This window comes from Mobula hypostoma, chromosome 4 (assembly GCF_963921235.1).
Source record: "Mobula hypostoma chromosome 4, sMobHyp1.1, whole genome shotgun sequence".
Taxonomy (NCBI): Eukaryota; Metazoa; Chordata; class Chondrichthyes; order Myliobatiformes; family Myliobatidae; genus Mobula; species Mobula hypostoma.
In genome coordinates, this window is record NC_086100.1 from 153,418,627 (window position 1) to 153,433,531 (window position 14,905).

The following is a 14,905-nucleotide window of genomic DNA, read 5'->3' on the forward strand; positions in this document are numbered from 1 at the left end:
ACTCTGTTTAGGCCTTTCAACACACAAAGTTAAGTTAGCCAGTAATACTAAAGAGTTACCAAAAGTTTCTTCAGATATATATATATATATAGTAATAGAGAGGCGAGAGGAGATATTGGGCCACTGGAAAATGACGCTGGAGAGATAGTAATGGGGAAAAAGAAAATGGTGGATGAACTGAATATGTATTTTGCATCAGTCTTCACTGTGGAAGACACTAGCAGTATGTCAGAAATTCGAGAGTGTCCGGTGGCCGAAATGTGTGAAGTTGCCATTACTAGGGAGAAGGTTTCTGGTAAACGGTAAGGTCTTAAATGTAGATAAATCATCTGGACCAGATGGACTACACCCCAGGGTTCTGAAAGAGGTAGCTGAAGAGCTTGTGGAGGAATTAGTATTGATCTTTCAAGAATCAGTTGATTCCGTCATAGCTCCAGAGTACTAGAAAATTGCAAATGTCACTCCATTCTTCCGGAAGGGAGAGAGGCAGAAGAAAGGAAATTATAGGCCAGTTAGTCTGACCTCAGTGGTTGGAAAGATGTTGGGGGTCGATTGTTGTGGTTGTGGTTTTGGGGTACTTGGAAGCACATGATAAAATAGGCCATGGTTTCCTCAAGAGAAAATCTTACCTGATAAATTTTTTGGAATTCTTTCAAGAAATAACGAACAGGATAGACAAAGGAGAATTGGTGGATGTTGTATACTTGGGTTTTCAGAAAGCCTTTGACAAGATGTCACACATGAGGCTGCCCATGGCGTTACAGGAAAGATACTAACAAGGACTGAACTTTGGCTGAATGGCAGGAGGAAAAGAGCAGGAATAAAGGGAGCTTTTTCTGGCTGGCTGCTAGTGATTAGTGATGTTCCACAGGGGCCTATGTTAGGACGGCTTCTTTTTACTTTATATGTCAATGATCTGGATGACAGAATTGATGAATTTGTGGCCAAGTTTGCAGACAATACAAAGATAGGTGGAGTGGCAGGAATATGTGGAGGAAGTAGAGAGGCTACAGAAGGACTGAAACAGATTAGGAGAATGGGCAAAGAGATGGCAGATGGAATACAGTGTCGGGAAGTGCGTGGTCATGCACTTTGGTAGAAGAAATAAAAGCACAGAATATTTTCTAAATGGAGAGAAAATTCAAAAATCTGAGGTGCCAAGTGACTTGGGAGTCCTTGTTCAGGATTCACTAATGTTTCATTTGCAGGGTGAGCTGGTGGTATAGAAGGCTAATGTGATGCTAGCATTCATAAAAACAAAGATGTAATGTTGAGGCTTTATAAAGCACTGGTGAGGCCTCACTTGGAATATTGTGAGCAGTTTTGGGCCCCTTATGCAAGAAAGGATGTGCTGACTTTGGAGAGAGTTTGAAAGAGGTTCACGAAACTGATTCCAGGATTGAAAGGCTTGTCATATGAAGAACATTTGATGGCTCTGGGCCTGTATTCACTGGAATTTAGAATATTGAATTATGAAAGACCTTGATAAAGTGGATGTGGAGAGGATGTTTCCTCTGCTGGGAGAGTCTAAGACCAGAGGACATGGCCTCAGAATAGAGGGGCATCCTTTTAGAACAGAGATGAGGAGGAATTTATTGATGAATCCGTAGGTGGCTGTGGGGGCCAAGTTATTGGGTATATTTAAGGCAGAGGTCGATAGATTCTTAATTAGTCATGACATGAAGGGATACGGGAAGAAGGCAGGAGACTGGGGCTGAGAGGGAAAATGGATCAGCCATGATGAAATGGTAGAGCAGACTCAATGGACCAAATAGCCTAATTCCATTCCTATATCTTATGTACTCCTTAAAACCTACCTCTGACCAGGCTTAGGTCATCCCTCCCAATATCTCCCAATGTGACTCAGTGCTAAACTCCTGTAAAACTCCTTGAGCCAATTCATTACGTGAATGGTACTATAATATTTGAGGATGTAAATACATCAAAAATTGTTGGAAGCACTCAGTAGATCAAGCAGCATCCGTGGAATGAAGTAGTATTAGTGTTTCAGGTCAAGGACTCTTCTGACAAAAGGGTCTTTCCCTTTGCACAGATGCTGCCTGATCTCCAGAGTGGTGCATTATTTAGTTTTTATTACAGACATCCAGCATCTGCAGTTTTTTAAGTGCAAGTTGTTGTTGATTAAGTGCAGAGAATTGTTAGCAATATAGCAAACAGAAGAGATTTTGCAGGTTTATCAGGATTTATGAAGGGTCTCGGCCCAAAACATCCATTGTTTAGTCCTCTGCATAGATGACCCCTGTCCTGTTGAGTTCCCCCAGTATTTTGTGCGTGTTACTATTAGCAAAATATGGCATTGGGCTCCCTTGTGTGAAGCTGACACATACTTCGAGCAATTAATTGCTCCAATATGTTTCACTCTCTTTTTGGAATGCTCAGCATATTATTTTCCATGCTGCTGTTGCACAAAAATCCCCTTAAAGTTGTTTTCATTAAGGATCTTTGGAAATGACAATGTTCTCTTGAAACATTTATAAAACAAACAAGTAGTATATTGAATACGCCTACAATGATGAATCATCAAATGTCAGTACATCATCCTGCACAATCTGAATAAGCCCACACACCATACTGAGAAACAAGAATGCTATTGTGCCTATCCAATATAGGTACAGCTCAGGGCATTCCAGAGATCAATTCCAGCACCATTCTCTAAGGAGTCTGTATGTTCTCCCCATGGAATGCGTGGTTTTCCCCGGGTGCTCTGGTTTCCTCCCACAGTCCAAAGATATACAGGGTAGGTTAACTAGTCATTAAATTTTCCCATGATTAAGTTAAGGTTAATCAGATTTTTTGGGAGTTGTGGGGGTGGTGTGGCTTGAAAGGTCAGAAGAGCTTTCTCCCTGCTGTATCACTAAATAAATGAATAATACTTAGTCTCCTTGCCTGTATTGGGCATCAAGTTAAATTTCAAAAAGTCTTAATTTGATACGTTATACTTTGGCAAATTTTACACTTTACAACTCCATAAAGTATCAAATAAAAATTAGTTCATTACAAGATTAACCTTGCCAAGTACCTTGAATTTATTGCATTACTATTCTCTTGAAGTTTCAAAAAGCATCAATGTTATAAATTTGTGAAATAAAAACAGAAAATGCTGGAAGTACTAGGCAGGTTAGATGAGATCCATGGGAAGAAAACAGAGTTAACATTCAGGTTGAAGACCTTTCATCAGAACTGAGAGACAGATAAAAGAAGCTTGTTAAGCTGCAGGAAATGTGTCATCTTTAGGATCAGCAAACTGATGCTGGCCAGTAAAACTGGAGTGGTAAAGGGGAGAAACAGTTAACAATGTTTTCTTATCAATATGTGAATGGAAGTGTGGAAGTTATGGCAAGGCAAGGGTTAAGATAATCTGTAGGCAAGGATAGTTTACAGATAATGTACAGTCAACCCAGGCAAGAAAGATCTTTGAAGAACATATCTCCCCTTTGCACAGCAGGGGACTGGAGGCATTTGGCATATCATGACAAGGATGCAACTGAATGATTCTAGGGTGACACTATTGAGCAGTTATCTTACCAAATGTGAATTATTATTGGCCTTTAATGCACAGATTCTATTGGCACATGTATCATAGTGTGATTGGTAACTGAATAAGGAAATTGAACATAAACAAGGTTAGCGATTGGTCTATATCAGTATCCAACTAGTCAACTTCAATATAAAAATAGCATTTCTTTGTTCAGACTTCAGAATAGTTTGGTGACAGAGGCCGAGCTGTTCTCCTTGCACAATTAAAATGTTTGAGAAACAAGTGCAAATGTTCAAAGTCCTGTTAATCACTGATGAAAGAAGCAGTTCAAGAATGGGAACACAGGCAAAAGAACATACAAATTGCAAAACATAGAGCAGGAAGCCACGCTCGGCAGATATGCTGGCCACGTCCTCCATTTCCAAAGATAAAGGAAGTGGGGATGGGGGTGGGGCAGGGGAAGCAACCAACATCACAGAAGGGTGAACGATGCATACAATTACATTAAGTTATAGAATTCATCATGGAACCCAGGAAGCTGTAACATGCCCAGCTGGAACATGAAGTGTTGTTTCTTAAGCTTGCCATTAACCTGAGGAGGTCACAGACAGTTAAGTCAGAGTGGGAGTGAGATAAAGAATTAAAGAAGCAGCTAATTAAATTTGCTGATGACATGACACGGATTGGCCTAATCTCAAATAATAAGGAGACAGCCTACAGAGAAGAAGTCATCTCTCTGACACAGAGGTGTCAAGAAAACAACCTCTCCCTCACTGTTACAGAAACAAATAAGCTGGTTGTGGACTATGGGAGCAATGGAGACAGGCTAACCTCTATTGACATCAATGGATCTGGGGTTGAGAGGGTGAACAGCTTTAAGTTCCTTGGCATACACATCATCAAGTATCTCACGTGGTCTGTACATATTGGCTGTGTGGTGAAAAAGGCACAATAGTGCCTCTTTCACCTCAGACGGTTGAAGAAGTTTGGTATGGGCCCCCAAATCCTAAGAACTTTCATATAAGGGCACAATTGAGAGCATCCTGACTGGCTGCATCACTGTCTGGTTTGGGAATTGTACTTCACTCAATCGTAGGACTTGGCAGAGAGTGATGCGGACAGCCCAGCGATTCTGTTGATGTGAACTTCCCATTATTCGGGACATTTACAAAGACAGGTGTGTAAAAAGGGCCCGAAAGATCACTGGGGACCTGAGTCACCCCAACCACAAACTGTTCCAGCTACTACGATCCGGGAAACAGTACTGCAGCATTAAAGCCAGGATCAACAGGCTCCAGGACAACTTCTTCCACTAGGCAATCAGACTGATTAATTCACACTGATACAATTGTATTTCTATGTTATATTGACTGCCCTGTTGTACATACTATTTATTATAAGTTACTATAAATTGCACATTTAGATGGAGATGTAACGTAAGGAATTTACTCATGTATATGACGGATATAAGAAATAAAGTCAGAGTCAATTCAATTCAATTCAATAACAGGAAGCTGCAGACTGAATACAAGTACTCTGCAAAGTGGCCATCCAATATGTTTTTGGGTTCTCCTGTGCAGAACAAACCAGATGATGAACGCCATATGCAGTACATAGATTGGAAGAAGTACAAGTGAATGCTGCTACACTGTTTCCGTCCCTGGACGATGGAAAACAAAGGGGTGAAAGGTTGCTTTATTCATGAGTGCATGGGAAAGTACCACAAGGGGGTTGGTGGGGGTGGGGTCTGTTGAAAGGGTTATGAGGACCAAAGGTGAACCGGGGGTCTTAAAGGAAATGGCCTTGGTGTTTGAAAGGGAATGAAAGGGAACAATGTGTTTGGTAGTGGGATCTCTTTAAATGCAACAGCAATTAAATTTCTAAATGACATCAATACACTTTCAACCACACATCAATAGAAGTTTATCAAAGTTTTTGATGTTGTGCTGAATTGCCGCAGACTCCTAAGGAAGTAGTGGTGGTGTTGTGCTTTCTTCGCAATTACATTTTTATGATGGGCTGTTTTCATGGGAGACTTTGACTTCCCTAATTGATTGGCAGTTCCTTAGTGCAAAAGGTTTTGGTGGGCAGAATTTGTTAGGCTTCCCTGGGAAGGACTCCTGACACAGTGTGTAGACGGCCAACTAGAGGAGAGACCCTACTGGACCTGGTACCAGGCAATGAACCTGGTCAGGGAACAGATCTCTCTGTGGATGGGCATCTTGAAGACAATGACCACAACTACCTGACTTTTACCACGTCCTTAGACAGGGAGAGGAGCAGACAATATGGAAATGTATTCAATTGGGGGAGGGATTGCTATTAGGCAAGCATTTGGCAGCATGAATTAGGAACAGATGTACTCAGGGAAATGCACAATGGAAGTCTGGAGATTGTGTATGGAGCACTTGCATGGAGTTCTGGATAAGCAGAACTGAGGCAGGGAGAGGATGGTAGGGTGAAGGACAAAAGATGTGGAACAGCTAGTCAGGAGAAAGAAAGACGCATACTTAAGGTTTGAGAAGCAAGGACCAGAACTTCTAAGAGTTATAAGGTCACAAGGAAGGAGCTTAAGAAGAGATTTAGTGGAGCTAGAAGGGGACATGAGAAGGCCTTGGCGAGAAGGATTAGGGAAAATCCCAAGGCGTTCTACACATATATGAAGAACAGTGGGATGACTAGAGTGAGGGTAGGACCGATCAGTGATAAAGGGGAAACATGTATGGATGTTGGAGGCCCAATATCAGCAAGTCTAGGCCAGAAACTCTAGGTTGGGGTCCTGGAAGGGGCCTGTCCTGCAGTTGGAGGCATGCGTGTGAGAGCGTGTGAGTGGGAGGGAGGAAGGGGGGGTTGTTGTTGTTGTTGTCATTTTTGTTTTGTTGGTGGTGCTGCTGCTGCTGCTGGTGTTGGTCTGCTGACCATGGTGGGCATACTATGTTGACGCTGGAATGCACTTACAGCTGCTCCAGTACATCGTTAGGTTGTGCCAGTTGTTAAGACAAATGTTTCAATAGGGAAAAATAAATAAATCTGAATCTGAATCTGGAGTCACAGGAAGTAGGAGAGATCCTTAATGAATACTTGACTTCAGTATTCACAAGTGAGTACAAGGGGAAGACCCTGTCAAAAGGTGCAGTCTAAAAGGTGAGGACAGCTTAGAACAGGTTAATATGCTGGAACATGCCAACGTCAAAGAAAATAACGTGCTGGAACTTTTGAAAAACATTGGAATAGATAAGTCTCCAAAGCTGGAGGGGAATATACCCCAGATTACTACAGGAAGTACAGCATTACACTTTGGAATGCAGCATTAATGATAGGATTCTTACTAGTGTGAGGGAACTGGGGTCCATGTCCACAGACCACTCAAAGTTGCCACTCAGGTTGATAGGTTTGTTTGGAAGGCATAAGGCATGTTGTCCTTCATTAGTCGGGAAATTGTGTTCATGAACTGCAAGGTAATGTTGCAGCTCTATAAAACTCTGGTTAGGAGGGCTATGTGGGAGATAAGCATTAGAATTACCTTGAAGTAGGTTAAAAAGTCAGCACAAGATTGTGAGCCGAAATGCCTGCACTGTGCTGTGCAGTTCCATGTTCCATGTCACAATCCTGACGCCAAACGTTTACAGACCACCACTTCCCAATTTTTAGACACCATTTCTCTGCATCTAGGTTTCTGGCCATCTTTGAGTAAATATCCACATAAGGTGAAGAAAAATGTCTCCATTTCTGGTTTTGTTTCTTGTAACTTAGCTTGTACCCAGAACAGCAGTGAATCTGGATGATGTAGTTGGCTTATAAGGCAAGTATTTCATGGTTTAAAGGTGAATTCTCCACTCCAATTTCTGCTCAGTATGTTACAATAGTACAATATAAGATGACTCATACTTTGCGTTATCTATCCTCATGGAGTTAGTTTGCTAAGAGTTGGTCATGTCAATAAGACTGTTGCTCATGACTCCAGCATTATAATTGTTTCATTCAGTATTATCTCCTGCATCTCTTCTTTCCTCAAGATCTAGTGTCCAGTAGTATTAGTACCCAACCCAGTAATGACCCGAACCTGGTCTCTCTTACTGCCACATCATAACTCCATGGTTACTTGCACGTTCCCCTCGATGTTATTTTCTACACAAATGTATTGAAACTTTCTTCTGGATCCTTGCACTTCCCCTCAATCTGTTTCCATGCGATATTATACAACTTCATATGTTATATTCCAAGGAAACAAGCCCTTTGGCCCAACTTATCCCTGCTGTCCAAGATGCCCATCAAGCTAGTCCCTTTACTTTCTAAACATTTCCTATCCATACTCACATCCTGCTGTCTTTTAAAAGTTGTTATTGTACCTGCCTCAACTACTTCTGGCAGTTCACAGAAACATAGAGAACTTACAGCACAATACAGGCCCTTTGGCCCACAAAGTTGTGCCAAACATGTCCCTACCTTAAAATTACTAGGGTTACCCATGGCCTGCTATTTTACTGAGCTCATTCCATACACATACCACCCTGTGTGTGGGGGAAAAAAGTTGCCCCTCAAAACTCCTGGTAAATCTTTCCCCTCTCATCTTAAACTTATGTGCCAGCCCTGGGAAAAAGACTGAGTGCATTCGCCCCATGTGATTTTGTATACTGCCATAAGATTACCTCCCTGTCTCCGAGGATCCAAGAAAAAAGATCTTTGCCTGTCCAAGTTCTCCCTACAAATCAGTCTCTCAAGTCCTGACAATATTTTTGTAAATCTTTTTTGCACTCTCTTCAGTTTAATAACATCTTTCCTATAACCAGATGAACTTACATTAATGCAGTCCGTATTTCCCAGTCTACATTGATTCTCCCATTTAATTCCACATCCCTCTTCAGGATTAGTTTAACTTCCTCCAGTGACACCAACAAACCTGCCCACATGACACTGCTGAGGCCCAGTCAATCCAGCTTGTACAGGGCGACACTCAAATTGTTTCAAGAATTTAAAACACCCCCTCCTGTAATTTAAAAACGCAAACACGAGGAATTCTGCAGATGCTGGAAATTGAAGCAACACACATCAAAGTTGCTGGTGAACGCAGCAGGCCAGGCAGCATCTCTAGGAAGATGTACAGTCGACGTTTCAGGCCGAGACCCTTCATCAGGAGGGTCTACAGATGCTACCCGCTCTGCGAAGTTCCTCCAGCTCCTGTTTGTTGCTGCAGATTCCAGCATCTCAAATCTCCTCCTTGATACTAACTTGCTCCCAGTTCAGAACATGCAGTAGAGGCATGCTTATCTAAAACTATTAAACTTTACTTCTCAAGCACAGTTTAACAAATGTGATGATATTCTCACACATTTGCTTTCTTAAAATTGCCTTGAAATTCAGAAAGTTCACAAAAAGCATGATGTCTTGTTAAATATTTCTATAAATCAGGGAATTTTAGACCACTTTCATATTTAATTCGTTAAAGGATTAATTCAGAGAAACACCTCCCTCCATCATAGAGTATACAGCAGCAGAAATCCAAATTATCTATGCCTTTTTCGCCTGCGTGACATCTCTACTTCATAACTCTAATCAGAGCTGATACTTTGATGTTGTTCCAAATTCAGAGCATGTTAGGAACTAGAAGGTAAAATCTGTCTAAATCTTATTTCTGAGACTAAACCTGTTGCTGGAGGAAGAGCCATTATAATGGTGTGGCTTCAAAGTCATGTTATAGATCTAAAGAAAAAAACTTTGTTCTTATTCAACTATTCCATATTTCCCTGGGATAAGGTCATTTTGTATTGAAATTCCCCTGTGGATTTAATAACAGAGCAGAATGATTATTGTCTATTTTTTCTCAGATAGAACTGCTCTGCCCTAAATCATTACAAAAAAAAACTTAAATCATTTTTTGATTATTATAGACTTACTTGTTGTGGTAACGGATTGATGCAGACAGTCCCCTTGCACATATCCTATAGCACATCAAGTGAACAAGCTCACTGAGCCACATCTTCACACTGCAAGAAACAAAAGACTTCAAGAAATCACTTTATTTTTAATTCTCAAACAAAATGAATTGTATTATCATGAACAAAATGATTCCCAATACAGTAGCACACTCAAAAAAATGCTGGTGAACGCATCTACAGGAAGAGGTACCGTCGACGTTTCGGGCCGGGACCCTTCGTCAGGACTAACTGAAGGAAGAGATAGTAAGAGATTTGAAAGTGTGAGGGGGAGGAGGAAATCCGAAATGATAGGAGAAGACAGGAGGGGGGGGGGTGGATCTAAGAGCTGGAAAGTTGATTGTCAAAAAGGATACCAGGCTGGAGAAGGGAGAGGATCATGGGACGGGAATCCCGAGGAGAAAGAGAAGTGGGGAGGGGAGCCCAGAGGGTGGAGAGCAGGCAAGGAGTTATAGTGAAAGGGACAGATGGAGAAAAAAAAGAGAAAAAAAAGGGAATATATTAAAAATATATTAAATAAATAAATAAGGGATGGGGTGTGAAGGGGAGGAGGGGCATTAACAGAAGTTAGAGAAGTCAATATTCATGCCATCAGGTTGCAGGCTACCCAGATGGAATATAAGGTGTTGTTCCTCCAACCTGAGTGTGGCTTCATCTTGACAGTAGAGGAGGCCGTGGATAGACATATCAGAATAGGAATGGGGCGTGGAATTCAAATGTGTGACCACTGGGAAATCTTGCTTTCTCTGGTGGACAGAGCATAGCTGTTCAGCGAAACAGTCTCCCAGTCTGCGTCGGGTCTCGCCAATATATAGAAGGCCGCACCAGGAGCACCGGATGCAGTATATCACCCCAGCCGACTCACAGGTGAAATGTCGCCTCACCTGGAAGGACTGTCTGGGGCCCTGAATGGTGGTAAGGGAGGAAGTGTAAGGGCACGTGTAGCACTTGTTCCGCTTACAAGGATAAGTGCTGGGAGGGAGATCAGTGGGAAAGGATGGGGGGAACAAATGGACAAGGGAGTCGGTAGGGAGCGACCCCTGTGGAAAGCAGAAAGGGGGCGGGGAGGGAAAGATGTGCTTGGTGGTAAGATCCCGCTGGAGGTGGCGGAAGTTACGAAGAATTATATGTTGGACCCGGAGGCTGGTGTGGTGGTAGGTTAGGACAAGGGGAACCCTATTCCTAGTGGGGTGGTGGGAGGATGGAGTGAGAGCAGATGTGCGTGAAATGGGGAAGATACGTTTAAGAGCAGAGTTGATGGTGGAGGAAGGGAAGCCTCTTTCTTTAAAAAAGGAAGATATCTCCTTCGTCCTGGAATGAAAAGCCTCATCCTGAGAGCAGATGCGGCAGAGACGAAGGAATTGCGAGAAGGGGATGGCATTTTTGCAAGAGACAGGGTGAGAACAGGGATAGTCCAAGCAGCTGTGAGAGTCCGTAGGCTTATAGTAGACATCAGTAGATAAGCTGTCTCCAGAGATAGAGACAGAAAGATCAAGAAAGGGGAGGGAGGTGTCGGAAATGGACCAGGTAAACTTGAGGGCAGGGTGAAAGCTGGAAGCAAAGTTAATGAAGTCAATGAGCTCAGCATGCGTGCAGGAAGCAGCAGCAATGCAGTCGTCAATGTAGCAAAGGAAAAGAGGCAGAGAGATACCAGTATAGGCTTGGAACATGGATTGTTCCGCAAAGCCAACAAAAAGGCAGGCATAGCTGGGACCCATACGGGTGCCCATGGCTACACCTTTAGTTTGGAGGAAGTGGGAGGAGCCAAAGGAGAAATTATTAAGAGTAAGGACTAATTCCGCTAGACGGAGCAGAGTGGTGGTAGAGGGGAACTGGTTAGGTCTGGAATCCAAAAAGAAGCAGAGAGTTTTGAGACCTTCCTGGTGGGGGATGGAAGTATATAGGGACTGGACATCCATGGTGAAAATAAAGCTGTGGGGGCCAGGGAACTTAAAATCATTGAAAAGTTTAAGAGCGTGAGAAGTGTCACGGACATAGGTGGGAAGGGATTGAACAAGGGGGGATAAAACCGTGTCAAGGTATGCAGAAATGAGTTCGGTGGGGCAGGAGCAAGCTGAGACAATGGGTCGACCTGGGTAGGCAGGTTTGTGGATCTTGGGTAGGAGGTAGAAATGGGAAGTGCGGGCTGTGGGAACTATAAGGTTGGTAGCAGTGGATGGGAGATCCCCTGAGCTGATAAAGCTAGCGATGGTGTGGGAGACAATGGCCTGGTGCTCCTTAGTGTGGCCATGATCGAGGGGTAAATAAGAGGAGGCATTCGCAAGTTGACGCTGTGCCTCGGCAAGGTAGGGGTCAGTATGCCAGACTACAACAGCACCCCTGCTTATCGGCGGGTTTTATAGTAAGGTTAGGATTATAGTACAGTACAGTAGATCACTTTTTTTTTTGCGTGTCGCACCAGACAGTCAGCCATTCTTGTCTGGCGCGTGGTGTCAGGATTAGTCTCCTTTCAGACTAACCAGGTCACGACATGAACGTTCCTGACTCGACCCCTTTCTTTTTTCACAAGGCCGAGTGGCTAGTTCGACACTCAACCCAGCATGGATGGAAAGCATGCTCGGGGGAGGGGGGGGCCGATTTGTTTTCGAACTCGGGAGCCTTCACTCCAGAGTCCGGCGCTGATACCACTGCGTCACAGTCATCAGATCACTGAAAACATGGTTTATTGTATTTGCTTAAGACAATGAAAGAGGATATTCTGCTCATTGAATTTCTGACTGATTTCCAATTATTCCATCAATCCCAACCTTCCACTTACCTCCCTGCAATTTATTCCCTCTCACAGACACATCAATTGTTCTGAATTCTCCAACCATCCACCTGCACAAGGGAGCATTTATTGTAGCTATTTAAGCTAACAGAACATCTCTGGGATATGGGAGGAAATTGGAGCACTATAGCTCAATGCGCATTATTTTATCCATTACCTCAACTAAGGTGCTTATCTGTACTCTTAAGAAGAAGTACCCAAGATTGAAACTCTCTTGGCTATCACCCTTGGGGCCTGACCAGTGCTGGACCACAGAAAATGCCCTGTTATCATCTTCTTAGAACTGTTTTTTTTCTGAACACTGATATGATAGAAACTAAAGCATATAATTAATGGCAGGATTACAATATTGATCCACAGAGTAATCTAGGGCTCGAAGTCCATAGCTTCATGAAAGTTGGTGCACAAGGCGCATAGCATGCTTCCTTGTATTAGTCAGGACACTATAATCAGGAAGTCATGTTGCAGCTTTATATATACCTGATTACGCCATGGCTGGAGTATTCGATTCAATTCTGTTTGCCTCATTACAGGAAAAATGTGGAGGCTTTAGAGAGGGTGCAAATGAGGTTTACAAGCTGGATTAGAGGGCATGTGCTCTTAACAGATGTTGGGGAAACTAGGGTTGCTTTCTCTGGAGTAGTGGAGGCTGTGCAAACACCTGATAGAAGTTTATGGAATTATGAGAGACATAGAGTAGACAGCTGGTATATTTTTATCCAGCGTCAAAATGTCTACTGCTAGAGGGTATACATTTAAGGAGAGAAGGGGAAAGTTCACAAGAGAAGTGGGGCAAGTTTTTTTTTTAAAAAACAGAGTGGTGGGTGGTGGGAACGTACACTAGGGAGGTGGTGGAGGCAGATAGAGTAGAGGTAGCACATGAATATGTAGAAAATGGAAAGATATGAACCATATTCAGAGAGAAGGGATCACGTAATTAGGCATAAGCTTTATTAGTTCAGCACAACATCATGAACTAAGCGCCTGTTCCTGTGCTGTACCATTCTAAATCTCTGTTCACGCCCCAGACATTCCAAGAAATAACCATACCTAAAGTTTGCATCAATCAGAAACGCTGGCAGATGAGATCACAAAGGTTGATTAGCTATAATACTGGTTCTTAGTTAAATTTATTCTTAATTAGGTCTTACTGTGTCAAGATTTCAGCAGTAAGCCAAATCAAGGGGCACATAAAAATAGCAAATGTACTAAAGATCCTTCAATAAGTTAAAAATACAGCATAGCAGCTGGGAAATTTAACGATGATTTGATAAAGGTAGAAATATTTGGGTTTCCATAACAAAGTCTAATTGGAAAGAAAACCTGCTGTGCAATCTAAACTGACACAAGGTTGATATCTCCTGTCTTTTGGAACAGCCTGGCAAAGAACTGATCTTTGGGAAGGTCATTGGGGTAGGCAATGGGATCGGGCCTGGTCTATTTTGTCTATGCCCCTACATATGAATGAGTCATGTGTAGACTCGGTAACTTAGAGCAATTCATGGCAATCAAAGCCAAACTAGAGCCAGTTTCCATTACTCCTTCCCAAATAAATGCATTAAAAATGGCCTGATGGCTACAATCTGAACTACTTGCCGAGTTTATCCCACTCTATAGTTTGCCCTCAATTTCCTTAAACCAATTTGCACCCATCTCCTATAGTAAACCACAAGATTACCTCTGATCCTTAGCTTTAGCATTTAAAGGACCCAAGATTAATGGTAAGCAATCTTATGATTAACACTATATGACATGGCAAACATTCAGTGCTGAACTTTAACCAGACTTGTCCTAAAATCTCTGTGTTGTTTCTCTTCTCTGGTTGTGGAAATTGCAATGTTTCTCTTACAGAGAGTGACTGAGATACTAAGAACAAATCACCTAATCCTTCAGAGACAAGCATCATATAGCTCATACACAGAAGTTTCAGGTTCAATAAATTCTTAATTGTTTTTGCACTGAGGATCGTGGATAAGGAATAGGTAAAGGAGAAAGATGCAGAAATTCTATCAGAGACCACTGATGAAACTGCATGCAACTGTACAACATACATTTTTTTACCTGCTGTTTGGTAGCTGTCCTACTAAAGTGGTTCCAATCACCAACCAGCTAATACCAATCACACCCAAAGTGATCCTGCAGGAGAGAAGAGGTTAGAAGGTCTTGTTGAACTCGATCCAATGAAGGTAGCACAAAATCAAATTCACTCACTTTAGAGCAGCATTAAATCACATCAAAAATAAAAAAAATAGAAACACAACCTGTGCAAATGATCTTTTCTTTGCAAATTCTAGAAATGGAACATGATTTGACCATTGCTGCTACAAATTTAGTTTTGGAGTAACAACACCTTTAAGGGTATTGTGAACTTTCAGAACACAGTTAGAATGCTGGCCTTCACACTACTTTTAACGAGGTTAAGGAGAAACATCAGACAAATATTGTGCTGCGTAAATCAGCTCAAACCTCAGAGGATTCAAATTCCCTTCAGTCACTTATATTAAAGTTCGACTTTCACTGATTCCAGTTCTGACAGTTGTACACATACAATTTATAGTAAAATGATTGGCCACTGTGATAGAACATAGAACATAGAATAGTACAGCACAGTACAGGCCCTTCGGCCCACAATGTTGTGCCGACCCTCAAACCCTGCCTGCCATATAAGCCCCCACCTTAGAT

At 42.3% G+C, this 14,905-nt stretch overlaps 1 protein-coding gene across 9 annotated transcripts in view; it reads right to left on the reverse strand.

The window, feature by feature from the left end:
* Positions 1-14,905, reverse strand: part of gpat3 (glycerol-3-phosphate acyltransferase 3) — an 82,020-nt gene that overhangs the window by 38,773 nt on the left and 28,342 nt on the right. For all 9 annotated transcript variants that reach the window (XM_063046740.1, XM_063046738.1, XM_063046737.1 and 6 more), the window contains exons 5-6: positions 14,285-14,359; positions 9,394-9,483 (exon numbers count right to left, since the gene is read on the reverse strand). In XM_063046740.1, the coding sequence (XP_062902810.1) occupies positions 9,394-9,483; positions 14,285-14,359 (165 nt within the window). The remainder of the gene's footprint in view (positions 1-9,393; positions 9,484-14,284; positions 14,360-14,905) is intronic.